Genomic DNA, 27,955 nt, shown 5'->3' on the forward strand with positions numbered 1-27,955 from the left:
GATTATTAGGCTACCGTGATCATTTATTATCAGGATAAATTATAGTGTCTGGCAATACTGAATTTAATAAACATTCCATTTATGATAATCATTCATCAATTAAGAATGTATAAGCTCATACTTTTATTTTCTAACCTCTTAGGATTTTTATTTATATAGGATCAATTTAGGATTTGATTTATATAACGATGTTAAATATTGGGTCTGAATTTGCCAAGTTGAAGACAATCAAACCCTAACATTTTACTAAGTAACATTCAGAAGATACTTAATATTGGTAGCTTGTTAGCATTTTTCTAAGGAATGAAAGTATTTGGGTTTCAGCTATTCATTGTCCAAAAAGAAGATTTGATCCAGTCCAGATCTTATAAGAGGTATCATGTTAGTATATTCCATACCTCAATTTAATGCTTAAAAACATTTCTACCTATACAAGTAATAAAGGCTTAGTTAAAAACCTGTAGAAGGGAGCAAGCACCTGTTGGTTCTCTTGGCAGAGCATGCAACTCTTGACCACAGGGTCGGGAGTTCAAGCCCCATTTTGGGTGTAGAGCTTTAAAAAAAAAAAAAAAAAGAATATGTAGAAAATTTCAAAAGAGGACAACTTACATTGTCCCATTAAAAGACATGTCATCTCTTAAAATTTTGTGCTTCTTTTCTCAGTGTTTTCAATTTATTGTGAAAATATTCAAATTGAATTTTGCTGATCTTTAAATTTTTGTTTTTACTTTTTAAAAACATTTTGTTTGAAGAGCACTTCTGTTGGTATCTTTTATGACTTTAAAACCTGACATATTTAAATGCATTTATTATATTCTCTGAGTTTTTTTATTATAAAAAACTTTGTAGGGGCACCTGGCTAGTTCAGTTGGTAGAGCATGTGACTCTTGTTCTCGGGGTTGTGAGTTCAAGCCCCACGTTGTGGGTAGAGTCTACTTTAAAAAACTTTAAAAAATTAAGAATATCAATAAATTAAATTTTTGTAAGGCAGTGTAAGTTTAAGTGACAAGAGTGGCTTGCTTTTTGTTTGTTTTAGTTTTCCAAATCTCTGATATCTGGCCTAATAGAAAATAGCTATGTTCTTATATCTGCTTCTGCATTCAATCTGTTGTGATATAACACACCATATAACCTTTGTAAAATTCTGCTGAGCTTTCCTAAAAGAATGAGAGTAAAAAAGACAATAGTCTGGTATTATTATGAAAATAGGCTTTTTGGTACACCCTTCCCCGACACCTGTCTGAAAAAGGGTCTCAGAAACCTTTCTTGTATTCTGACTGTATTTTGGGAACTGCTGACCTACTTCATAATCTTATTTCTCTTATCTTTAAAACTTTGGCAGTGGTATCTTCTGGCATCCTACTATTTATATGGATCTTAAGTTTCCTGTATCACAAATTATTTATTACCTTTTTTTCTTTGATTAGGTTGTGCAACTATTTTTATATATCAAAAGAGGAAAAATAAATTATTTTTCTCATTTTGCTGGCTAACATGCTAATCCAGTCTATAAACAAAGAGCAAAAAGAATTTTTTTGAAAAAGTAAATTTTAATGTCCAGGTTAATTGTTTTAAGCTAATATTTTGCCTTAATGATCTTCAACCTTCCACAAATTGTTACAGCATAATAAATAGTATGTGTAAATTTAAAATAGAAGTTAGAAACTAAATCTTAAGAGCATCCTTTTCTGATGTTGATTCTCACAGGCTTCAAAAGGCTTTTAGGGGACAGTCACACGGTTATGTTTGTATTATGCATACACGTGGCCAAGATTGCCCATTCCATTGTAAGGTTATCAGTTAAATTATAGGCGTAATTAACATTTATTGAAAGTTACTGTGCTATGGCACTGTGCTAAATAATTTCCAGGAGATTCATTTAACCTTCACAACAACTTTATGAAGTTAACTTAGTGTTGTCCTTATGTAATAGGTAAGGAAGGTAAGGTTCATCGAGGTTACATAACCTGTCGTGTGCTATATTTATTTATATACTACTTTATTCCAGGAACGACTTAAGGCAACTACATATATAATGCAGTTTAAAAAATATATATGTACACACACATGCACACATGTATGTGCACGCACATGCACATATGTGTACGTGCATATACGCGTGCGCACATGTATGCACATATGTGCGTGCACACGTGTGCGCATATGTGTATGTGTATGCTTGCATGTGTGTATACATATACACATATACATATCTATACGTATATAGATATGTGTATATATATATATCTAAAGAAAGAAATTAGCAGGAAAAATAACCATAGTCAAACAGTAAGATGAAACATGTAAAGTCTGAACAATTACTAAAGGTAATTACTAAAGGTGGGTAACAAATTTGTTGTGAACTTCCTGGCAGCCAAGCAAATACAGAAGCAGTCATGTTTTCAGATTGTCTTACCAGTTTTTTAAAAAACAAAACTCAGTTGGTTAAGTGTCTGACTCTTGGTTTCAGTTTAGGTCCTGGTTTCACAGTTTGTCTGGGTTCGAGCCCTGTGTCAGGCTCTGTGCTGGCAGCACGGAGCTTGCTTGGGATTCTGCCCCCTCCTCTCTTCCCCTCCCCAACTGGCTCGCAAGCGCGCTCTGTCTCTGTCTCAAAATAAATAAACTTAATAAAATAAAAATTTAAAAAGTGAATAGGTTGTCCACAAAACTGTTGATATATGGGAGGCCCTCTTAAGTATACAGCCAGTGGTTTTCAGCTAACAAACACTTAAAGTGGGGGCAGGAGAAAAGGAATTGTAATTTGTCATCTTTGCTGAAAAGTTAGAGCTGCCCCTGAAAGAACAGGAGTCTTTTCATTAGCCCACAGTTAACCTGTTTGTAAGATTAGTTAACTGAAAACCACTGTTTCACTAAGCTTTTAGAAAAGAACAACAAAGTTGAAAAGTTTTAAGAGTTAATTGGTTAGAGTAAGTGTTTATTTGCTCTGATGGCCCCTAATAATTACGTCTGGCATGAACAGTAGCATGAAGTAGCATGAACAGAAAATCCTTAAAGGGAAAATGTAAAGAACTTCATAGCAGTAAGATTTTTTTTGAGGGAAACAATATGTTATATCAGTAACACCCCACTTATAGTGGTCCATTCATGGCGGATAATTTTAGGTGTTTGAGTTTTCTTTTTCAAACTTGTATTTCAGAAGAACTAATTATGTTAGGCAAAACATTCATAGATGATATGTTTATTTACCAGATGTACCAGCCTGAATAAGAATTACATGGTTTTACATAATCTATTTTTAATAGCTTTGTTGAGATATAATTTAAATGCCATATGATTTATCCATTTAAAGTGTGTAATTTGGGGTGTCTGGCTGGCTTAGTTGGTAGAGCATGCGACTCTTGACCTTAGGGTTGTGAGTTCAAGCACCCCATTGGGTGTAGAGCTTACTTAAAAAAAATAAAGTGTGTATAATTCAATGTGGTATATAAGGCTTTTAGTATATTCAGAGTTGTGCATACACCACCACAGTCAATTTTAGAATATCTTCCTTTTAAATAAATTTTTTAAATATTTATTTTATTTTTTATTAAAAAATTTTTTTTAATGTTTATTCATTTTTGAGAGAGAGAGAGCATGATCGAGGGAAGGGCAGAGAGAGACGGAGACGCAGAATCCAAAGCAGCCTCCAGGCTCTGAGCTGTCAGCACACAGCCCGACGTGGGGCTCAAACTCATGAACTGCGAGATCATGACCTGAGTAGAAGTCGGATGTCCAACCGATTGAGCCACCCAGATGCCCCTCATGTTTATTTATTTTAGAGAGAAAAAGTGCACATGAGCAGGGGAGGGACAGAGAGAGAGAGGATCCAGAGTGGCTTCTGTGCTGACAGCAGAGAGCCCACCACGTGGCTTGAACCCACAGACTACGAGACCATGACCTGATCTGAAGTCAAATGCTTAACCGACTGAGCCACCAGGCGCCCCCTCTTTATTAGCACTTCCCGTCATCCTCTAACTCCCCCAACTCCCTAGGCCTGGGCAGTCTTTAATTTATTTTCTTTCTCTCTAGATGTGCCTATTCTGAACGTTTCATGTAAAGGAAAATAAGTGGGCCTTTGTGACAGGTTTCCTTCACATAGTATTTTTCTTTTTTTTTTTTTTTTCAACGTGTTTTTTTTGTTTTGTTTTTTTTTTTTTTTTTTTTTTTTTGGGACAGAGAGAGACAGAGCATGAACGGGGGAGGGGCAGAGAGAGAGGGAGACACAGAATTGGAAGCAGGCTCCAGGCTCCGAGCCATCAGCCCAGAGCCTGACGCGGGGCTCGAACTCACGGACCGCGAGATCGTGACCTGGCTGAAGTCGGACGCTTAACCGACTGCGCCACCCAGGCGCCCCAGTATTTTTCTTTTAAGAGAGGTAGCAAGCAAGGGAGATGAGAGAGAAGGAGAGAGAGAGGGCGTGTGCACACATGCATATGAGCCTGAAGCAGGCTCCACACTCAGCACAAAGCATGACCACCAAGCCTGACGCGGGACTCAACCCTGGGATCGTGACCCGAGAGTCAGACACTCAGCTGACTGAGCCACCCAGGCGCCCCTTTCATAGCGTATCTTTAAAGTTCATCCATGTTGTAGCATATGTCATTACTTCGTTGCTACAGAATTGATTCTGAAAGAAAAAAGCACAAGGAAAAAAGAAAAATATGCAGTTTGATACATTATTGTTAAAATTTAAATTGCCAGTACAGAAATGATTAACATGATTTTTTATGAAAGTGTTTGTTGTTTCAGCTATTACAAAACTAGCTATAATAAATAAACAAGATGTTTTTAGACTCTACAACAAGGAAAATACTTAGCACACTCATGGATTATACTCCATTTTTCTAGTTCCCAAACTAAAGAACCTTAATTATTACTCATAAGAAATGGAAATAGTAATTGAGCTTAAATTTGCTAATTTGAATGTCTTTATGCATATTGAAATGCAAACACATTTTAATTTACCATGAGTGTAGTATGTAACAGATAAGGAACGCAAATAGAGTTTAGAAAACTACAGACACAGCTCACCCTCTGCTTTATCTGGTTTCATGTTTTGCGTACTTAGCAAGATGAGATGTTAATATATGATGAGTTATAATTTCTCTAAAGTATGATACTGGTTATAAGTTTAGGAGCTCTTTTTTTTAATCACATTCAAATTTAAAGTGTGTTTTAAATTATGAAGGAATGACTATAAAAAAACTGTTTCAAATAACAAAATTATCATGAGTCTCATTGAGTGTTTTTTCAAAGGCATGACCAAGGTCAAAGTGGGTAAAGAAGACTCGTCATCCACTGAATTTGTAGAAAAACGGAGAGCAGCTCTTGAAAGGTAATTGTAGACAGCTATGCTTTATTACTGTCGTGTTTTTATTTCAGTAATAATAAGTCTAATTCCATTATATGGCACAACTATATTTTAATGTTTTTTTTCACAGTACCATTTCATGGTTCTACTAAGAGTGCTTTAAACTTTTATTAAGAAAATTACTTCTTTCAACAACACAATACTGTGTAATACTGTGTTCTGTTTTCATTAATCATCATAGTGGATTAGTATTTAGCAAATAGTGTGTCTAATAAAATAACACCTATTTTTGTATCCTGTGTTGTAAGCAGGAATATAAAGGCATTAGTTAGTTGGGGATAGAATTAATGTATCATAGGGGCATCTGGCTGCTTCAGTTGGTTGAGCATGTAACTCTTGATCGTGGGGTTGTAGTTCCAGCCCCACGTTAGGTGTAGAGATTTTTGTGGCACCTGGGTGGCTCAGTTGGTTAAGCGTCTGACTACAGCTCAGGTCATGATCTCGCGGTTCGTGACTTCAAGCCCCGTGTCGGGCTCTGTGCTGACAGCTCAGACCCTGGAACCTGCTTCAGATTCTGTGTCTCCCTGTCTCTTTGCCCCTCCCCTGCTTACACTCTGTGTACGTATCTCTTGCTCAAAAATGAATAAACATTTAAAAACAATTCTTGTAATAAAATAAGATCTATTTTTAAAAACATAGCTGTATTTTGCATTAGGAGTAAGGAATGGCTAAGCTTGTAAAAAGATACCATGAAACTTGTAAATGGGAAGAAAGAAATGATAAAAAATATTCGGATTTTTAATATTTAGTATTATTTAGGTTCTAGGAAGTTTTACCCATATTCACATTCTTTGTTGGATAATTTGGCTCACTATAGTTCCATTGAATTATTACTTGGCTAGGAATTTTATTAAACACAATAAAAAATTAAGTTTGTGCTCCCTCCTTTAATTTTGTATAATTGATTTTGACTTGAGTGCACAATTGTATGAGTCATTTATTGAGTTGACTGCATGCTTCAAGTCTGATACATTTGCCGTACCTTACTGCATAGTACTTGACATGTTTCCTTTAGTTTTGAAGGGTTGTCTTCAATGTTACAGACCAAATGAGTTACGGATAGGAGGAACCCACTCCCAGGATCTTAACATTTATTCTTTCCTTGCTATGCTGAAAATTAAGAAAAAAAAATTTGAAATTATCTTAAAGCCCAACTTTTAGAACGTAAGTTGGTAATCACCTAGACATAGAAATTTTCTAATTTCATAGGGTTTTTTTCCTTGTTATTTTAATTGAATGTGCTTATTCTTTATTTTCTCTTTTGACTTAAAATCAATAGATGAGGTGGATAGGACAGATTTTAAGAAATAGTATGTCTATCTCCAGGGTGCACATTATTATTTAAACTATTTTTAAGTCACTTTATTTTTGGGTCTTATTAATAAATTGTTTCCATTTTAACAAAATGCTGCAGTACAGTCAGGTTTGAACAATTTACAGTAAGAAAGCTGACTATGCAACTTATTATTACAGAAGTCTTAAAGGATGAGATTGTGCCTGTGAGAAAAGCATTTACTCAGGAAAGGATTGAATTGTGTCCAGAGAAGTTTAGGTTAGGCTTTAGAATTGTTTCTGTTGTGAAAGAGGTCACAGACCAAATGTTTTTAAGAGTAAAGGTAGATAATGTTCTGCTTCGATTTCGCTTAGTTCTTCCTGAAAGTGTAACCATGACCCTTTGAGAAACCTTTCAAGTCCTATTTTTCTATGAGTAAATTTGAAATGTTTCAGATGGCATGCTTGATAAGGAACTTAATGAAGATTTATTGTACCAAGGACATATAATTTGATTCTACATTCACCTTTCTTGCAACTTGAATGCATTGCTTAGTACTTACCATAACATCATGTGGTATGAAACATTGAGGAGAGTTGTAAGGAAATACTGGGATTTGATCTAGTGGATATTTGAAAACAGTTTCTTTAGTGAAAACTGTTACTTGTTAAGTGCTACCTTAGTGGCTATTGCAGTAATAATAATAATAAACAAAAGAAACCATATACTATGAGGGAAAAGTTCATTTTGCATTAAAAAATATGACTAAAGAAAATATAGGTATAAAGAAGCAGAGGAATTGGGATGCTTTTTCTAAAGGGAGTTTTCTGTGGCATTTCATAAAATTTAAAAATTAGAACAGGCTTATCTATGGGATGCCTAACCTAGTTTTAATCTAGTGGATCATGGAAGTAGTTTTCTTTGTATATACTATGGTAATAAATTTGTATATTTATTTGTTTGTTCAACTCAGAAAATTTAGATTTTGGTCTTGAATGAAAGGATGAACATCTGGTGTTAAAATACAGGAAGAGAGAGGGAGTCGTTAAGAAAGGGACTCTCCTGGGCCACCCACACTCACTAAAGTAAGCAGAAAGTACTTTTAATAAGAGTTTCTCTAAGATCACTCTCTTGGTTTTCTTGAGAGTGCTTCACGTTTTATGTTAAGAGCACATTGACTTTATTTCATAGGTAAGGATACACTTCTGCAGATATAAACAGAGAAGTATAGAGTAGCGTGATACAGTGTGTAGGGAGTTAGAATCCTTTCTCTGTTGAAGCCTGTATTTCACTACACACTATAAAGTATTTGTGTGGCCTTGGGCGACTTACTGAAAGCATTAAAAGCATTTTTCCTTATCTTAAATGTTATCAGGATTGTGTTCAGTCCAGGCACCTAAAAACTCAACTGGCTTGGCCTTAACAGTTAGTACAGATTAATTAATCTACGCTTTCCTATCAGGAAGTATTTAGGATTATCCAGCTTTCTGAAAATCTTGTTGCCAGTTTCTGATAATGTGGAATACAGCCATTTCTCACTACTACCATAGTAGTCCAAATGCTGGAATTAACTCCAGTAGGTTCTTAATTGGTTTCTGTTTCCATCCTTGAATCTCTGCTCTTTCTTAATACAGCAGTCAGAACCATCCTCTTAAAATATAAATCACATCATGTTTCTTGCTCCCCATGTCACTCCGTAAAAGCCACAGTCCTTATGATGGCCTGCAGAACCTTATATGACCTGCACCACTCACTCTTATCTGTTCTATCTCCTGTACCCCTTGATCACACTGCTCCAGGCCACACTCGTCATTTTGCTGCTTCTCAAAGATCCCTGGCATTTTCCCACCTTAGAGTTTTCTCACTGGCCTCTCCCGTTGTCTAGAAAGCTTTTGTTCTCAAAGGTCCGCATGGTAATTCCCTTACCTCTTTTAACTTTAGATGTTCAAGTATCATCTTTCCAGTGAAGTCTATTCTGATCATTGGCTTCATTCTAACCTATTCTCTTTGAATTGCCCCCAACGATACCTTGCACACTTGATCTCATTTGCTCTACCGTTCTACCCTCCTTTTTCCATAGCATCTGCCAGCTGGTCGGTCACATACTGTATATATGATCTGTGTGTTTATTCATGATCAGTCTTCTCTTACTAAAATACAGTTTTCTCTCATATATTCTGAGTGTTCAGAACAGAAAATGACATGCAGTTAGTAAATGCTTCACAAATATTTGCTGAATCCACAAATGAATGTCATCAAAGCCCAGGCTCTTTGTGCCTTTCTGTTCTTTTGTTCATTATCATTAGCACCTGTGTTTGAGTTTCAAGCAAGAGAAATTTTTTTTTTGTCAAAAAAAATTTTTTTATTTTTTATTTTTATTTTTTTAAATATGAAATTTATTGTCAAATTGGTTTCCATACAACACCCAATGCTCATCCCAAAAGGTGCCCTCCTCAATACCCGTCACCCACCCTCCCCACCCTCCCACCCCCCCCATCAACCCTCAGTTTGTTCTCAGTTTTTAAGAGTAAGAGAAATGTTTTTAACTTTATTCCTCTCAATTTTGTGTAACCTGCTTTATTTTGTTTTGTTTTCAGTAAGTCAGAACTTAAAACCCTAAGCGATTCTTCTAAATTTTTTAGTAACCCTTCCTTGGAGCAAATCTGCAGAACTACTGTCTCATGTTGAGTGTGATACTTACTTGTCAGCTTTTCCATTGTGTCTTCATTTCTTTCTTCTTCCAAATGCGTCTCTTCCTCCCCACGCCTCTTTTCAGGCCTCTTTCCCTGTGCTCCCTCTTCTCCCTCTTCTCCCTGTATTTTCCTGTTTTTGTTCTGTATCCATCCTTTATAGATCTACAACCCTGCGGACCTTAATTCTGAATTGGTGAATATTTACAAATAGTCATTAATTTAAAATATGTCCTAAGATGCTCAACAGCACTCATCATCAGGGAAATGCAGATTAAAACTACAGTGAAATATCACCTCACATATGTGAGAATAGCTAAAATCACATAGTTAAGAAACAAGTGTTGGCAAGAATATAGAGAAAAAGGAACCATTTTGCATGGTTGGTGGGAATGCAAACTGGTGCAGCCACTATGGAAAACAGTATGGAAGTTCCTCAAAAAGTTAAAAAGAGAGCTACTACAATCCAGGAATCTCACTATTGTGTATTTGCCCAGAAAATACAAAAACATTTATTCAGGGGAATGCATGCTCCCCTATGTTAATTGCAGCATTATTTACAATATGGAAGTAGCCCAAGTATCCATGGATAGATGAATGGATCAAGATGTGTTTGTGTATGGATAAAATGGAATATTAGCCATAAAAGGAAATGAAATCTTGCCATTTGCAACAACATGGGTGGAGCTAAAGAGTATATTACTAAATGAAGTAAGTCATTCAGGGTAAGAAATACAATATGGTTTCGTTTATCCGTAGAATTTAAGAAACAACAAATGAGCAAAGGAAAAAAAGAGAGGAAAACCAAGAAACAGACCCTTAAATATAGAGGACAAACTGATGGTTACCAGAGGGGAGGAGAGGGGAGGGAGTGCAGTAGGTGATGGGGATTAAGAGTGCACTTACCCTGATGAGCACTGAGTACTGTATAGAACTGTTGAATCACTGCGTAGTATGCCTGAAAGTAATACCAACACTGTATGTTAACTGCAGTGGAACTAAAATTTTAAATTTTTTTTTAAAAATGAAAAAATATACATCCCTATGAACATAAGGATTATGAAGATGAAGGATAGTTTCATGGCTTGTAAGAAATGATGAAAGTGATAATGGTAGAAAGATTGATGTGAAGGGAGAGCAAAATGCAAATCTGTTCCTTTATTGTCTAATTTAAAAACACAAACCACTTAGTAAAATAGGAATTGTCATTTAAAATGTGCCTATTGAGGGGCACCAGTGTGGCTCAGTCGGTTAAGCTTCTGAGTTTGGCTCAGGTCATGATCTCACGGCTCATGGGTTCGGCTCATGGGTTCGGGACCCACGTCAGGCTCTATGCTGACAGCTCAGAGCCTGGAGTCTGCTTTGGATTTTGTCTCCCTCTCTTTCTGCTCCTCCCCCGCTTGCATTCTGGCTCTCTCAAAAATAAACATTAGAAAAAAAATCTTAAAAACATAAAATGTGCGTATTAAGATAAGCAAAGTAGATTATATACAATTTGAAGAATAAAATTCCATTGTATGTGATAGTACTTGGCAAATTATAAGAAAGCGAGTAGTGATTGTAGTATTAAAAAATACATTATAGTTTATCTGTAGGATAGAATTCCGTGTAGTAAATAAATAAAAATGACATTAGAGAGTAATATATCATGACATAGAAAGGTATCTACAACTGACTGTTTTGCGGGAAAGGATACACACCTATAGGTATAATGGTGTAATACTTTTGTGAAAACCAAAGTATCTGAGTTTGTGTGTATACATACACCTTTAGAAAAAAACATTAAAAGGTAATTATCTCTGGAACAGAAAATCTGTTTTATATTCCTGTTCCTAATTTTAACATTAAGCTTAATGCTTTTTAAGAAACAGTTAACTGCTCTTTACTTCTGTGTAACCCTTAAGAAGTAAAGTTTTTCTGTCTTTTTTCTAGAATGCCCTTTTCCAAGATGTTGATGCCTCAGAATGCTAGTATGTGGTAGGCTGACAAAGGAAAATCTAGACAATTGAGTTTTGTTAATGTAGGGTTTAACAAAGTTAAACCAGGTTTTTTTCCTGTAAGACTTTGTGCAGCACTTAACACGCTGCTATTTAGGACTCAAAGAGAGTGATGTGTATGTGATAAGTTTCAGACTTGCCTGATTGTAGAACCAGTCTTTTTCCCGGAATACTGAAGGAGACTAGTATTCTACAGAGCTCACTTTGGAAAGCCATTTTAGAATGTAAGTAGTAGTAGGTAATGATATTTAGGTTTGAACTATTAGGATGTACGAAGTTTGGGTACGACATGTTTCGTCTTCCTTCCTGCTGGTTCATTTTACAAATGTCTGAGTACTTGCTGTTTGCCAGTTGTTGTGTGCACTCCCGTGAACAACTTATGCAAACTGCTTTAAGCGGTACATGCCCTAAACAACCAAATAACCCAATACTATTGGAAAACTTGAGTATTAAAACTGTAAGTAAAATTCCAGTGGGATTATACCACCATTTCTTTGACACAAAATTAACATTCCTGTTGCATCTCGTTTTTAGCTTGATAATATTGGCAGTAAATTTTTTTAAGCCACAGTGTAGAATGTATTGCACATACCTGCTAAATGCTCTATTTCTGTTACAGTGTTTTCTTATGTGGGCTAATGACTTGAAGTTTAATGTATTTAAATATATAAAAACAGAAGTTAACATTTCGGCCCTGATAAAATAGTCGTTTTAACCACTGGGTAGAATTGTGACTTTATACCATTGTGACTTTATAGAAGGCTACCATTGCTTTTCAGAAGCTTTAGGCATGTTTTATAATCTTATAATGAGATCAAAGAAAATTAATGATTACATTTATTCTGTAGATGTATAATAAACATGTTAACTGTGAGGTAAAATATTATAATTGAAATACTAGTATATGTAATCATTAAGGGAAGAATAATTTTGCAGAACATGAGATTAGATAAGTAATCAAGAATAATTAAATAGTGGACCTTTTTTCTTTTTAGGAAAGAATGTTAATTATGGATGGCAGAAACTTGGGCTTTTCTATTTTCTAGTAAAGGAAAATATCTAAAGTTGGGCTAATAGTGATTTAGCAAGGGTGTTTCTCTTTACTTTTCATTTTTATTTTATGTTGTGTTCTATAAGAAAAACATGAATCAAACTTTTAGCAAAACTTTATTAAAAATGGAATTTTGAAGAAAATCAGTCCTTGTCCAATAAAGATCAAAGCTGATTTGATAATTTGCTGACAAGCAAAAAAATCTGGTAGGTGTTTCTCTGTTTTGGTGATAACAGCAGTAATAAAAAAAAAATAGTTGATTGGAATATATATAGTGATATGTGTTAGGACTCTGAAATATTAGCTCAGAACATGGTGACTCCACCCAAAGAAAATATTATTCAACAAACTCATATACCTTTTTACAACTCTATACTTCGCAGTGAGATGTTTAGTAAATTATTTAATCTCTCCTATATCCCCATTTCCACAACCTGCCATGGCTCTTTTTATTTATTTATTTATTTATTTATTTATTTATTTATTTATTTTTTAAATACTTTTTTTTTTTACGTTTATTTATTTTTGAGACAGAGAGAGACAGAGCATGAACAGGGGAGGGGCGGAGAGAGAGGGAGACACAGAATCGGAAGCAGGCTCCAGGCTCTGAGCCATCAGCCCAGAGCCCGACGCGGGGCTCGAACTCATGGACCGTGAGATCGTGACCTGAGCCGAAGTCGGACACTCAACCGACTGAGCCACCCAGGCGCCCCAACCATGGCTCTTTTTATATATGATGAACTTTCAAAAGAGGAATAAAAAGCTTTTTAGTCATTAAATTGCTAGAAGAGTCTAAACAATTAGAGTGAAAGCAGACTGATATTCTAGGAGGCAGACTGAGGATATAATTTTACCTATTTTTTTGGTTTGTGTGGTTTTGTTCAAATAATATTTAAAATAAAGTGCTACTCATAAATAAAGGAGAAATTTTATTCTTATATCTAGGTATCTTCAAAGAACAGTAAAGCATCCAACTTTACTACAGGATCCTGATTTAAGGCAGTTCCTGGAAAGTTCAGAGGTATTATTTCTACCTTAAATTTTTGTATGATACGAATTTTCATATTATTTGTGTTTGTCATTTTATTTTATTTTTTAAAAATAAGGGTTTTTTTAATGTTTTATTTATTTTTGAGGGAGACAGACAGAGTGTGAGTGGGGGAAGGGCAGAGAGAGAGAGAGAGAGAGACACACACACAGAATCTGAAGCAGCCTCCAGACTCTGAGCTGACAGCACAGAGCCCGACGCAGGGTTCAAACTCAACGAACTGTGAGATCATGACCTGAGCCGAAGTCGATGCTTAACCGACTGAGCCACGCAGGCACCCCTGTGTTTGTCATTTTGATAATTTTTGTAAAAATAGATATTCGGTAAATGATGGGATTAGTGAATGGAACAAATTGATTTTCTTTTTTCTTTTTTTTTGGGGGGTGGTTCTTAGTGTTTATTGTGAGAGAGAGTGCATTCATGGGGGAGAGGGAGAGGGAGGGAGAGAATCTTAAGTATGCTCCACACCCAGCTCTGAGCCTGACATGGGGCTCAATCTCATGACTGTGAGATCATAACCTGAGCTGAAATCAGGAGTTGATTTCAGCTACCCAGGTGCCCCTTGAGGTTAGTGTTTTAATAATTTAAATTATTAGTAAAAGACCTTTTCTGCTTTGGTAACAGTAGGATGACCACTTTCTTTTTCAAAAATTTTAAACCAGATTTAGAAGAATGATCTCTAAATAGTCTAATTCTCAATGCCCTAAGTGGTTGTTTAGGCATTGTGTTGAAATAAGTTTATTCAGGCCTCCTTTTAGAGACAGCTAAATGTGTTTATATGTCTACATTCTAATATTCTTACCAAGGTTCTGAAAGCAAATTTGTGACTTAAAAGAGCTTAAATTATAACCATGCTGCTCCTTTTATTTGAGATGCTTAGTACATTTGGGGCTTGTAACAGTTTACAGTTCTAATTATTACTATTTGAGATGTTTTTTCTAATTTACTGGAATACTAGAATTTTTTAAAAATTTAGAATCACACCCTCCTAGCTGAACATAAGGAGATTTTTCTCAAGACTTTCTTCTTTCCTTATAAACAAGTTTATTTCTGCAAGCAAACAGGTGGCCAATGTTAAGGTACTTGACAATCTCTTAATATATTTTGACAAACAGAGTGTTGTTCCATCTAAATGTAAACGTGCTGAAGAAAAGCAAATGGAAAGTCTATTTTTTAAGTTTTCCTTTGAGAGTGTACAAGTAGTGTATTTGAGAAATTAGATCTCACTATTGAAATGTATGAGAGTGAAGAAAATACAACCTCCTTTTTTTTCTTTTTTTCTTTTTTTGGAGGGGGGTGTGCAGTTCCTTTTGCGCCCACTTAAACCTCCAGCCTTTTAACCGGTTTGTTTGCCCTTATTTGTCATTCAATTCCAGCTGCCTAGAGCAGTTAACACACAGGCTCTGAGTGGAGCAGGAATATTGAGGATGGTGAACAAGGCTGCCGATGCTGTCAACAAAATGACAATCAAGATGAATGAATCGGATGCAGTAAGAGCTGATTTTTCGACTTGAATAATGAGATGAATTAATGAGCCCAACAATTGCATTTTAAAGCTGTACAAGTAGAAAATAGGATATTAATTTGCTTATTGAGTTTAGTCCTCAGCCACATCAGTTGACTACCATGGTTTTATATACACGGTTAATTTGTTGCTTTAAAACAAGGAATGTGGCTTGCTATTGGTAACCTAATTTACAGCGGTTTGTTCTTGCTAAATTAGCTCCATTTTTCATTTTTTTTTTCTTAGTGGTTTGAAGAAAAGCAGCAGCAATTTGAAAATCTGGATCAGCAACTTAGGAAACTTCATGCTAGTGTTGAAGCCTTGGTCTGTCATAGAAAAGGTTTGTTTGCCTCGTTATTTATGTGTTTAACACCATAAGTTAATTACAGATTTTATTTAAATTTTATTAAAATGCACATTCTGGAGCTACTATAGAAGAGAGAGAACAATAGTTTAAGAGAATGTTTTCCATTTCAACCTTGTTAATATTTTTTTGTTCTGTTGTAACCTAACTTAGTTGAGAAGTATAAAAATCCTGAGCTTATAAAAGTGTAAGTTTGGTTTAAAACTGTTGTTCATTTGATTAACACTTTGTTAACATTCGTATAGTTTAATGAATGAAGATGTCTTATTAGTAACTGATACAGTTAAAAATATCAGCTTAAAAATTGATTTTTGAAATTTGTCTTTGAAAACTTTCTGTGTGCCTGCATTTCCTAGAAAATTTTGAATTATTTTCTTCATTTTTTGAACAGCCAAATTAAAAAGTCTAGGGGAGGGGCCGTTAAAAATTGATTGGCAATTTGAGTTGTATTTTTTTAATTCTGTGATGAAGTTTTTGTGGTTTTCTAAGAATATGAGGATTTTCATGTTAGCTTTCTAAAGTACTTACTAAGTAATTTAGTATGTACCATTACCAGTAACCATTTCAGTAAAACAACTACAGAAATACATCAGTATGCTTTTATTGAAAGTAGTTTATAACAGCTTTTGCCATTTATACTGTATCTTGTAGAGAATGACTTTATGGTTCTTTTAGAGAATATTATGTAACGTAGAGCAATTTCTAGGCAATGTATTATTAGTTCTTGGCATTATTTAGCTTATAAACATCTGTGTCTGAAATGATTATGTTCAGAAATCTGTTTAGAAATTCTTAGTATTTCCACCAAGCACTGTTCAAGCATTGTACACAAAAAAATAAGATTTTTATGAATTATACAATTCTCTACAGTTTTACCTTGATTTTTTTCCTATTAGCTAACTAATGTTTTCGTTAAAAATAAGAGACATTTTCAATTTCAAATAAATGTGTAAAGGCCAAAAAATGTAGTATAAGTCAATTACAAGTCCTCCCAGTGCTTTCCAGAGACAAGAAAATATGTTTTGTCTTTTCTAGGAACAGACAAAAACAGCGCTTCAGGAAGAAGGCGGAGGCAGATTATATATAATTAAACATAGTTCATCCCTTGGGAATATAGGCAGTGGTTCTTCTTGATTTTTCTTTAATGTTCTTCTAATTTTCCGTAGAGCTCTGAGCAGTTGGCATGTATGCCGAAGGCGTCTTAATGACTGGTTGTTTTATGTTAATTATTTTAAGATAATTATTTGACCAATACATGAACAGGTAAAATTTAGAGAGAAAGTAGAGAAATCAATGCAGTATTTAAAAACTTTACTAGTGAACAGTAAAAGTGAATACTTTTTTATTTCAGAACTTTCAGCCAACACAGCTGCCTTTGCTAAAAGTGCTGCCATGTTAGGTAATTCTGAGGACCACACTGCTTTATCTAGAGCTCTGTCTCAGCTTGCGGAAGTGGAGGAGAAGATAGACCAGTTACATCAAGAACAGGCTTTTGCTGACTTTTATATGTTTTCAGAACTACTTAGTGACTACATTCGTCTTATTGCCGCAGTGAAAGTAAGCCTCATTTTGCAATCTTCCTTGAGTTTTTCTCACTTCAGTGGTTTGCTTTTAAGAAGAATTTGGTTACCCATTAGGCATGTATTTAAGTGTATAAGTTCTGTATTCTCTCAGTCCATATAGATGGCTTCAAGATGGATGATTCATAGCCGAATACTTTCTTCCACTGTGACTTGGACAATGATAGATACAACTGATGTTTTTAAGAGGTGTAAACAATGCCAAATACAGTGAAAACGATACACGTGTACCTACATACTTACCTATACAAGCTTGCACCTAACCGGTAGTATTTATTTGGTCACTCTAGCTTGAACTAAAAGTAGCCATGGACTCTGTTATCGTTAGTAAAGGTATGATAGGAAGCAGAACAAAACCAGAACTGATTGTTGCATAAATGTTGAATGGTGGCTTGTAGCATTCATCTGAACTAGAAGCAAACATTCTTTGCACACACTGAAATATGTAGTCACTGTATATTTAGAGCTGACTCGGGACTAGATTAGATAATGAATTGTGTTATCTTGTAGTAATGTTTAAGGATGAACAGTTAAGTTTCTGAATAGTTGGGAAAGTAATCTAGTTAACTAATGAAAATTGGTTTTCTACAGATGTCTCCAGTGTTCATATAGTTAAAGTGCGTGTTATTTTATCTGTCCTATGTTTCAAAAGGTACTTTAAGACCCTATGGTGTCTTTCGATTATTTTTATGAGCATTAATCATCATAGGGTGGAGGAACTGGGAATTTACCTTTTACTTTGAATTCAGACAGTTACTGAGACCTTGTTCCTTTTTTTCAGTTAAAGTCTGTGTCCAATTTAGTATTAATACGTAGAACATTGATACACTGTATATCATTTACAATCCTCTTCTCAAGCTAACCGTGACAGTTATTGCTAGAGGGTTCTTAGCTCTAAAGAATGGCGCTATCTTGGGATTGGTAAAATTACCAGTCTTGGTCGTATTTACTCTTAGGTGTTACTCTATATTTCTGGTGGTTAATTGTACTTTTCAGTTACTTAAGGTAATATAGACAGCAGTTATTAGAGTGTACTTCATTGTACATGGGCAACTTGTGATATGCAGAAATCCATTTCACACATAATGGTTCTTGTTCCTCTCCCACCCAATCTCACCTCATTCCAGAACTCCCACTAGCATGAGGGCTGCTGTAAAAAAGTAGAGCACCTTTCAGAATACCTATGGATCCAAAAAGGGAAGCCAGGCAGTGTCTGTAAGAAGGAGTACCTGCTGAGGAGCACTAACCCGGGAGATTACTCCCTGGTGGGAATGGCCTGCTTGTGTCTTGGGTGATGAGCCCTCACCTGGGCTGGCCCTGTGCTGCCTCAGTCTTCCTGCTGTATTTTTACTTTCTCTGAAATTCACTTAAGTTCATGTTTTGCAGAACAACACTGACACCAGAAGATGTACCATGATCAACTGAGTTTGGGAGATAATGTATACAGTATCCCTGTCTTACAGATTGAGAGAGCATTAAAATGCTCATAACTGTCTAGGAGTAAAAAATAAAATAAAACATTTAACCTTATGTAATCCAGAGATTTACAAGGTCATATGAACAGGAGTTCTTTTCTACTTAATATCTTTTTACATAAATGGAACAGACTTTGAGAAGAACTGAATTAGTGATTCCTTGACTGAAAGAAAGTTAAAGAGCCATGCTTAAGTTATATCTTGAAGTAAATTAAGCTCTTTCACATCGACTTTTTGTTTTCTGCTGAAATCTTGCCCAGGTCAGCTGCACAAAGGAGTTGAGAAATTATGGGATAGATTGAGAGGGAATTTTTGTGGTCTTTGGTTTGGTTTGGGTTTTTTTTTAAACCGATTTATTTGTATTTGAAAATGTGATCCATGGACATATTAAATCTCAAACCCAAAAAGGTCAAGTTCAGGGGCTCCTGGGTTGCTCAGTCAGTTAAGTGGCCGACTTTGGCTCAGGTCATGATCTCGTGGTCTGTGGGTTCAAGCCCCGCATCAGGCTCTGTGCTGACAGCTCAGAGCCTGAAGCCTGCTTCAGATTCTGTGTCTTCTTCTCTCTGTGCTCCTCCACTGCTTGCACTCTGTCTCTCTGTCTGTCTCTCTCTCAAAAATAAATAAACATTAAGAAAATTAAAAAAAAAAAAAAAAAAAAAAAAGCCAAGTCCTTCTCTACCCAATACCATGGGTCTCTTTCCTCAGTCAAATGCTGTTACATTCTTGTATGTCTTTACAGCCTTAGCTATGCGTGTGTATGACACTAATTTTCTTTTTCTTGCCACCTTTCTTTCCCTTTCTCTTTTTTCTTCCCTCTCTGCATCTCTTCCTTCTTGAAGAAGGAGCATACTATATGTACCATTCCTTGCCAGCTTTTTCACCCACTCTGTTTTGGGCAAGTGTTCACATTAGCCTCTGTAGATACATTACATTCTTTTTAAGGTTTGATTGGATAGCCTCAGTCTACTTGTGAATAGTAAGTTTTTTGAAAATCACTCTTTGGGCATAAACTTCCTAGAAGTAGATAGAGTTGCTTGGCCAAAGGGTATATGAATTTTAAATTTCAGTAAATACTCTTTTGTTACTGTCTGAAGAGATTATACTCCTTTGTACTCCCATCATCATATGTGGTCCTTCTTCTCCCACCCAAATAACAAAGGTGCTTTTTGGTGTAAGTTTTCATTTCTTTAGTTATTGTGAATTTAAGCCTATTTACAAATGTTAAGCCATTTCCATTTCTTTTTGTGTGTGTGAACTCTTCATGTCCTGTGCCCAGTTTTCTTTTGTGTTTGGTCTTCTGTATTTCTAATAGCTACTTAATACTACCTAGCCCTTTGTTTTTATCCATATTGAAAATACTTTTCTGATGATAAGTTTGAAACTAAAAGTGCTTTAGACCCAAAGTGGGGAAGGAGCTAAGACCAGCCACTTACGTATTACTTAAGCCTGGCCGTGTATCCAGGAAACTCCTGCTTTTCTCTTTGTACAGGGCATGGCCTCTCACATGTAGGACTCCACATTTTGGCTAGTAATGTTACCTAACATATATTAAGCATTGAACTCATTGTATGCATTCTCATGTATTGGCTGCCTGTGAACCCCTACAGTAGGGTCAGGGATTGAAAATACGGTTTTCAGTATGTTTTGCACTAGAACTTTTCATGAAGAATTCTTACAGAGAATGTAAATTTATAAAACATGTAAAATACCTTGTAAGCCCGCTAGATGGTTTCCCCAAAGAGTTGAAAATCTTCTTTGTTTGGCTATAAGTAATCAACATCCTTTGACGACTCCAGGAAGCTGAGTGGCATATTTTCAGAATCACTGAATTGGAAGGTGATACTAATTAAAATTAAAACTAGGAGTGGATGTGTGGATTGCTTAGTCAGTTGAGCATCTGACTCTTGATGTCAACTCAGGTCTTGACCTCAGGGTTGGGAGTTCAAGCCCTGTGCTGGGCATGAAGTGCAAAACTAAAAAAAAATTAAATTTAAAAAATTAAAATTAAAATTGTAGTGTTTTGGTGGACCAGGGAAAATGTTCCACAACTGCAGCCTTGTCTAACCTAGGCCTGTTTGCATACAAATGTATAACATAAATTGGCAGAGGGATGGAGGTCCAAAGTAGTTCATCAGTGTAAATCTGTCTCTCTTACAGGAGAGGCTGGTTCTACTAGAGCAGATTTGGTTCTTGACATACAAGACAAACATTAAGTTGTGATTTAACTCATTTAAAAAAAATTTTTTTTAATGTTTATTTATATTTGAGAGAGAGAGACAGTTCATAGTGCATGAGCAGGGGAGGAAGAGAGAGAGAGACAGACAGACAGACAGACAGACAGAGACAGAATTTGAAGCGGGTTCCAGGCTCCAAGCAGTCAGCACAGAACCCAATGCAGGTCTCAAACTTTCGAGCTGTGAGATCATGACCTGAGCTGAAGTCAGATACTCAACTGTCCAAGCTACCTAGGCGCCCCTAACTGATTTTTAAGGTAGCATTTCTAGAATATCAAGTGTGGTTTTGATCCTTTTTTTTAGGGGGGGGGGGGGATTATAAGGAAAACAAACGAAGAAAAATTATTTCTCTTTAGAGCTGAGATTAATTTTTTTTTATTATAACCTGACTTTCATAGTTCTGTCTTTATTTTAGAGCTCCTATATATGTGCCACAATAAACATGTAATGGTTCTGGAATCTGATTAGATAATAAATTGGGCAGGGATAAAATTAGTTTAAATTACTGTATCACCAAAAACGCCATTTTATATATATTGAGAACTTAAGCAAATATTGAAATTGAAGGGCATTTTGGTTAGCTTTTGCCCTGTATTCATACATATTTTAAGTAATCAAATTGTTACTAAAACAGAGGAGTTTATAAATGAAGAACTGATGTTGTGGCCCTCTTTTAAAGATGAGAAATAAAATCTTAAATTTTGGTGTTGTGTATGTGTAGGGGGTTAATGAGGGGCAAGTGTTGTTTAAATGGTAGTGACTTTCTGCATCTACTTATGGTAAATGTATTATTTTTCTTATTTTTCACGCAATTAATTTGGCTGAAGCAAAATTAAGTTCTAATAAATACCTTGGGACAGACACCTGGGTCGCTTGATTTTGGTTCAGGTCATTATCTTGCAGTTCCTGGTATCAGAGCCCTGGGACAGCTTCCGTGCTGATAGCACAGGGCCTGCTTGGGAGTCTCTCTCTCTCTCTCTGCCCCTCCCCTCTCTTGCTTGTGCACACACCTGCTCTCTCTCAAATAAACATTTAAAATAAAAGAATGTCATGAGGAAAATGTCTTTTAACTATAAGAAAAGCAGGCAGAGCACCTGGGTGGCTTAGTCAGTTGAGTATCCAACTTCGGCCCAGGTCGTGATCTCTCATTTCGCAGGTTTGAGCCACACACCCAGAGCCTCTGTCTGCCCCTGCCCCACTTATGTGCTCTCTCTCTCAAAAATTAAACATTAAAAAAAATTTTTTTTAAAGCAAAGGGGACAGTAACATTTACTCAGTAATGTGAGAAGAGAAATTATATGAGATGACAAATTAAAACTAACAAGGTAGATTTAAATACCTGAAATAAGATGCTTTGACTTATCAGTTTGCCCACGATGTCTTTTGTCCTGGTTAATTTGAAATATGCAGGGTCTTTGGAAAGAAAACACTTCGGTTTGTGGTTGATTTAGAGGTTTTTTTGTTTTTTTTTTTTTAATGCTGTTGCGCACATTTTTGAAATATGCAGTAATATAAATGTGGTCCAGTTAATGGTTTTTTCCTGTTATTGTGTTATTATTATTTGTACTTTTAGTATAAATCCAGGAGTTAATCAACTCTAATTTATTTGTGTGTGGTTTTAGGAATAATCCATAACAGTACCTGCTAATTATTAAACATCTGCTAGGTTAAGTCACTGTGCTATTTTTCATTTTATTTCCAATCCACTAATATAGATCTCCTTTTCTTCCTTCTATATTTGGGGAATCTGTGGCTTACAGAAATTAATTTACCCAGGATCATACAGTGACAGAGCTAGTATTTGGATCCAAATTTGGTTTGTTCCCAAGCGTATATTTTTAAGATAGATTATCTGTGTACTCTTCTCTTCAGCAAGTCCCCATAAGAACATGGATTTATTTATTTCTTGATCCAAGAAGTTCTTTATTTGGGATAATGAAAATAACTCTGGTTTACTGCTTTCTGGTTCACCCAGTGTATTAACACCGGCTTCATCGGTTCAAATAGTAAATACTAAAATAATATGAATATATCTCCAATATCAAAATAGAGGATTTATTATGACATTCTCCCATCCTATCTGTCACCGTTTTTCAGGAGATTCTAATTACTCTCTTACGTTCATATTTCAATTCTTATTTCCATCCTCTTGTTCCTATTTTGCCAAACTCCTTGAAAGAAGTAGTGGATTTGGTTGACTTGGTCTTTTACCATCTTTTGGTCTAGTTTTTCATTTGGTCCTGCCTACTAGATGTGTGTGTGCATGTGCGTTTCACACACACACATTTTCCCTGTTCATCTTGTGTAGGACTATCTCTTTTGTTGTTGTTACACCTTTACTTTTTCATTGCTTTGCTTTTATTTGCTGTGGGTCATGTCTTCCACATTTTTACTTCCTGTAGTCTCACGGGGTTTTCTCATTTTATTCTTTTCAATTTCTGGACTATTTCCAACACTTAAATCTGCTTTTGATTTTTTTTTTTTTTTTAAGTAGGAAAACTTACAATGTAAATATGATACCAGCCTTTTCCTATTAAATCTGTCTTCATAAAACTCTGTTAGAAACTTATTACAAGCTAAATTTAAAACCCAAATGGCTGGTGAAATAAATGCATCTTGTATGTAGTTTCTGTTTATTTATTCAGAGCTCTTCTAGTCACAGGGACTTGTTTTTGTTTTCAAGGAAGTGAACACAGAAATTTCTTTTATATTGGCATCTTTATTTGCATTATCTTAGCATATGAGAATCGCGTTTAAAATACTTTTATTGTTTTCAGTATTACAGCACTCCAAGTATAATGAAAGTATTTCAGTGGTAACTCTCGCTTAATAGCATTATGTCGTTCACTTATAGGGTGTGTTTGACCATCGGATGAAGTGCTGGCAGAAATGGGAAGATGCCCAAATTACTTTGCTCAAAAAACGTGAAACTGAGGCAAAAATGATGGTGGCCAACAAACCAGATAAAATACAGCAAGCTAAAAATGAAATAAGAGAGGTGATTAATATAAAATGCTTTATTTATCACTTTACTCAAATTTTCCGTGAGTCATTCGTATATGCATAATTTTTCATAAATTTTTTTCTGAGCCATTCAACACTAGCCATTTCTCCATAATTTTATGAACTGTGTTAGAATTACTTTAATGTTTTGATCATCGTCAAAAATCTCCAGAGCCCTTTCTTACTGCCACACGATTATTATGGAATGGATAAAGAAGCGCACAAGGAAAAGATTTAAATTAACCTCTAATTAGTAATTACACATTTCTTTTGAGATGGTTCATTTAATTTCAGATAATTACTTATTTTATGTTGTAGAGCATAGACTTGCCCCATATTTAGCTTTCCAAGCAACATTATCCCCCATATATATGTACTATATATGGTATTTTAGTAAATTTGTATAAGTTTATTATAATTTATACACTTCTTTTGCCATGCTTCAATAAGGAAATTGAAGAGGTAGGACAACCTTTATATTACTAAAAGTAAATGTACCTGCTCTTTGAAGAGTATGTACCACTGTTTTGGTTACATAGTGGGAAAATACCATTTCATTGCTTAAGTCTTCAGTTATTTTATTTTAGCTGTTCCATTGGTCACTGGTCACATGTTTTGTTGTTTCTGTACTGAATTTAATGTTGACGAGCAAGGTCTTCAGTAGACCATAATTCCACACATTTTTTTTAAGCCGAACATTTTACTATTAAAAAATGTTTTTTAAATGTTTGTCGTACACTTTTCTTAATTTGAAGTATTTCCATGGGCATATAAATTGTGATGAACGTGTATTCTTGAACTTGGCAGAATATTTTTGATATAATATGGAATTATTAATGATATCAAAAAGAACACTGCTAAATTATTTCATAGTGAATTTTATACTCAATGTTTTCATCTTTCTTAGTCGTATAATTAAGCTGTGGAGATTGTAATTGATTAAGTACTGAAATATCCTCATCATGGGGTGCCTGGGTGGCTCAGGCGGTTGAGCGTCCAACTTCGGCTCAGGTCACGATCTCGTGATTGATGAGTTCGAGCCCCGCGTCGGGCTCTGTGTTGACAGCTCGGAGCCTGGAGCCTGCTTCAGGTTCTGTGTCTCCCTCTCTCTCTGCCTCTCCCCTGCTCATGCTCTGTCTCTGTCTCAAAAATAAATATAAACATTAAAAAAAATTTTTTTAATATTGTCATCTTGAGTAAATGTGATAGTGAAATATTAATGAAAATTAACCTCCTAGGTGTTTCTGCTACTTAGAAGTTAGATGAAAGTTTGAATGATCCTGAATTGGGCTTTGCCATTAGTGAGCTTCCTCAGGGTCTACAGACCTTACATTAAATGAGCTAGTTCTATAATATTTTCCTGACAAGAGTTATAAATTTGTGCTTTTTTGTTTGTTTTTATTAGTGGGAGGCAAAGGTACAACAAGGAGAAAGAGATTTTGAACAGATTTCTAAAACAATTCGAAAAGAAGTGGGAAGATTTGAGGCAAGTATAATAATTTTACACTTGTCCCAACAACGTGGTCTTTTTTTTTTTTTTTTTGCTGTGATTTTGTAGTAAAATCAAATTTAGTTTTGTACTAATGGAGTTTTTCTTCATGTACTACAGAAAGAACGAGTGAAAGATTTTAAAACTGTTATTATCAAGTACTTAGAATCATTAGTACAAACACAACAACAGGTAAGCTTGTTTTCTTTATGACTTATGTTATAACTTATAAATTCTCCTAGGACTTACTTTGGTATACGTCTTCATTTTAAACACGTCAGTGAAAGGAGCTTTTATACTTATGGAAAATAAGAAATGGGGTAGAGAAAACTGATGACCACAGAGGAAATAATTACTGGTAGTTAAACTGGAAAGTCTCAGGTCCTTTTTGCCTCTGCTCTTGAACACCAGGCAAGATGCTTTTTTCCCACCGTTAGGTGATGAGAAACTTGCTAGACAGTCTTTTCCCTTTTCTTGTCTTCCTAGTTTTAGTTCCCTAGTGATCACAGTGGTTTGAGTAAATTCTTACAGTGAGTTCTCTTCCATAACAGAACTTAAATGAAAAACTAGCCTATTTAAGGTTAGCAGGCAGGGGTGGGGGTTGTGCTGTTTTGGTCTTTGTTTTATTTTGTGTGTGGTTTGTGATGATTGTATGCCACAAAATTTGTCTCCTTAACGAGAGAACAGAGAAGACCGTGGCTTTTAATTAAAGTCTCTAATAAGAAAATAGTACAGGTTTTTTTTTTTTTCTGTTTGCTCTATTACAAGTTTGAGTAATCAAATTACATGTAATGTTTTGAATAAAAGGATGTCTTCTTTCTCCAGTTTTAAAATATGTGGATAGAAACTTGATTATGTAATATAAAATAGATTAGTTTTTGATTAAGCAATGACATTATATGTTCAGATTACATTTAGTCTTTAAATACTTAGTTCACCAAGTTAGATTTTTTAAAAGAACAATTTACATGAACTTGTTTTTAAAGGAGTTGTTTTAAACATAACTTCAGTTTATACTTTCATTAATTCTGTGGACTATTGAAGAAACACTGGCAGCTGATTCCTTCCAGTTTCAAGAGAGACTGCATGTGTCCCTTTCTTTCCTGCCTAGTGTTTTCTTTTCTTGCTCTTTTTTTCATTGTTTTTGGCTACCAATAACATAAAATGTGAATACCCTCTGATTAGGATGTTATCCCTTCATATTGGAACAGTTCATTGCAGTTTTATTATTTAAGGTAGTCTCATTTAATTTACAGTAACAATCTGTTTCTATATACAATTCCACATAAGCCAAAAAAATCTGAAGTTTTAAGGTATTTTAAAAACTATATTGTTTACATCAAAAACTGAAATTAGCCAGTGGGAATTAACATTTAAAATAATTTACGCACGAAATATGTTGACAGACTTCAGTTAAGGACATTTAAATGATCCCATTTGGAAACAGGCTATAGTAGGGGCTCCTGGGTGGCTCAGCTGGTTAAGCATCCACCTTCAGCTCACAGTTTGTGAGTTCGAGCCCCGCGTCGGGCTCTGTGCTAACAGCTCAGAGCCTGGAGCCTGCTTTGGATTCTGTGTCTCCCTCTCTCTCTCTATTTCTCCCCGACTTGTGCTGTCTCTCAAAAAATAAACGTTAAAAAAAAAGTTAGAACCAGACTTTAATAAATGTTAGTCATTGTTAGCTACTTACATATACATTTTTAAATGCAGTACGGAATATGTGCATGTAAATGACAAAAAGGTAATTAGAATATCTTTGGTTATGATCCACAGCTGATAAAATACTGGGAGGCATTCCTGCCTGAAGCCAAAGCCATTGCCTAGTGAGAAGATTGCTGTTATGAAGATCTTGGATGTTTGTTCCAGTTACGCTGAATTCCACAGTGAAACCATTTAAAACCATCTAAATAAACCACTCTATATTTTATGAATTACATGTGGTTTTTTATATATATATACATATATATATATATATATATACATATATATATATACACATATATATACTCTGCCATTTTATTACAAGCTGCATGTCCCGACCCTCCTTGACTTAAGTGGACTGTGGCATGACATTCTGCAGTACTTTGCTGAATTGAACACTGTTGTGTCTTAAATACTTGCACTAAACAGTGCACTGCAAGGCCAGACAATTTTACATATTTTTTTCTTTACAATACATTCTGTAGCGTGTTTGCCCTCGTTATGAAGTGAATTATCAACATGTTGATTAATGTTCACTTATACATTCCTGTACAGAAATTATGATTTTGTGATTACAGTAATAAAATGCTATTCCTTGTGAAGTATTAGTAACAAATTATTTGGGTATATAAACATATTAGAGATCTTTTGAAAGCATTTTTAATGGGAAGAAATTTTTGCTTCTAGATATGCCTAGGTGATATGATCCATTAATTTTTTTTTAGTTGACAGAAAAGGCTGAACTCTTGTTATAAATGACTAAATGAAGGTTAAGTTTTCTTCTGAAATCATCATAAACCAAAGAACATTTATCTTTTGATTCTATTCTGGAGAATGTTCTTGTCTTTAGTAAAGCAGAGAATGAATGATTGCTTTCTTGTTTTACTCCATCCCTATTACCAATGTCCAATTTAGGAATTAGGAAAAAAATGTATTTATGTGCTTCTATTACAAGTCCTATGATTTCGCTCATCTTCAAAGCCCTAAACTTTGTGTCTTAGTTAACTTACTCCTTGCCTTTTCTTTGTTTTTCGTTTGAAACTAATGGTAAGGTCATCTGTGCTCGTAACGGACAAAGAAAGGTACCACGCTAAAATCCCCTATGATTTGGTGAATAACCGTGAATAACATAAAGCAAATTTGAAGTAAAATGAAATTTGTCTTTGTCAACCTTC

General features: G+C 35.1%; 1 protein-coding gene across 1 annotated transcript in view; it reads left to right on the forward strand.

Moving 5' to 3' along the window:
• The window catches only part of SNX2 (sorting nexin 2), a 56,595-nt gene extending 29,589 nt beyond the window's left edge, over nucleotides 1-27,006 (forward strand). The window contains exons 7-15 of the mRNA XM_042933910.1: nucleotides 5,257-5,335; nucleotides 13,328-13,403; nucleotides 14,807-14,920; nucleotides 15,181-15,274; nucleotides 16,650-16,855; nucleotides 23,442-23,585; nucleotides 24,996-25,076; nucleotides 25,200-25,271; nucleotides 26,853-27,006. Coding sequence (XP_042789844.1) covers nucleotides 5,257-5,335; nucleotides 13,328-13,403; nucleotides 14,807-14,920; nucleotides 15,181-15,274; nucleotides 16,650-16,855; nucleotides 23,442-23,585; nucleotides 24,996-25,076; nucleotides 25,200-25,271; nucleotides 26,853-26,903 — 917 coding nt within the window. The 3' untranslated portion in view covers nucleotides 26,904-27,006. The remainder of the gene's footprint in view (nucleotides 1-5,256; nucleotides 5,336-13,327; nucleotides 13,404-14,806; nucleotides 14,921-15,180; nucleotides 15,275-16,649; nucleotides 16,856-23,441; nucleotides 23,586-24,995; nucleotides 25,077-25,199; nucleotides 25,272-26,852) is intronic.
• Nucleotides 27,007-27,955: the final 949 nt, after the last annotated feature.

Source organism: Panthera leo, chromosome A1 (assembly GCF_018350215.1).
Source record: "Panthera leo isolate Ple1 chromosome A1, P.leo_Ple1_pat1.1, whole genome shotgun sequence".
Classification (NCBI taxonomy): domain Eukaryota; kingdom Metazoa; phylum Chordata; class Mammalia; order Carnivora; family Felidae; genus Panthera; species Panthera leo.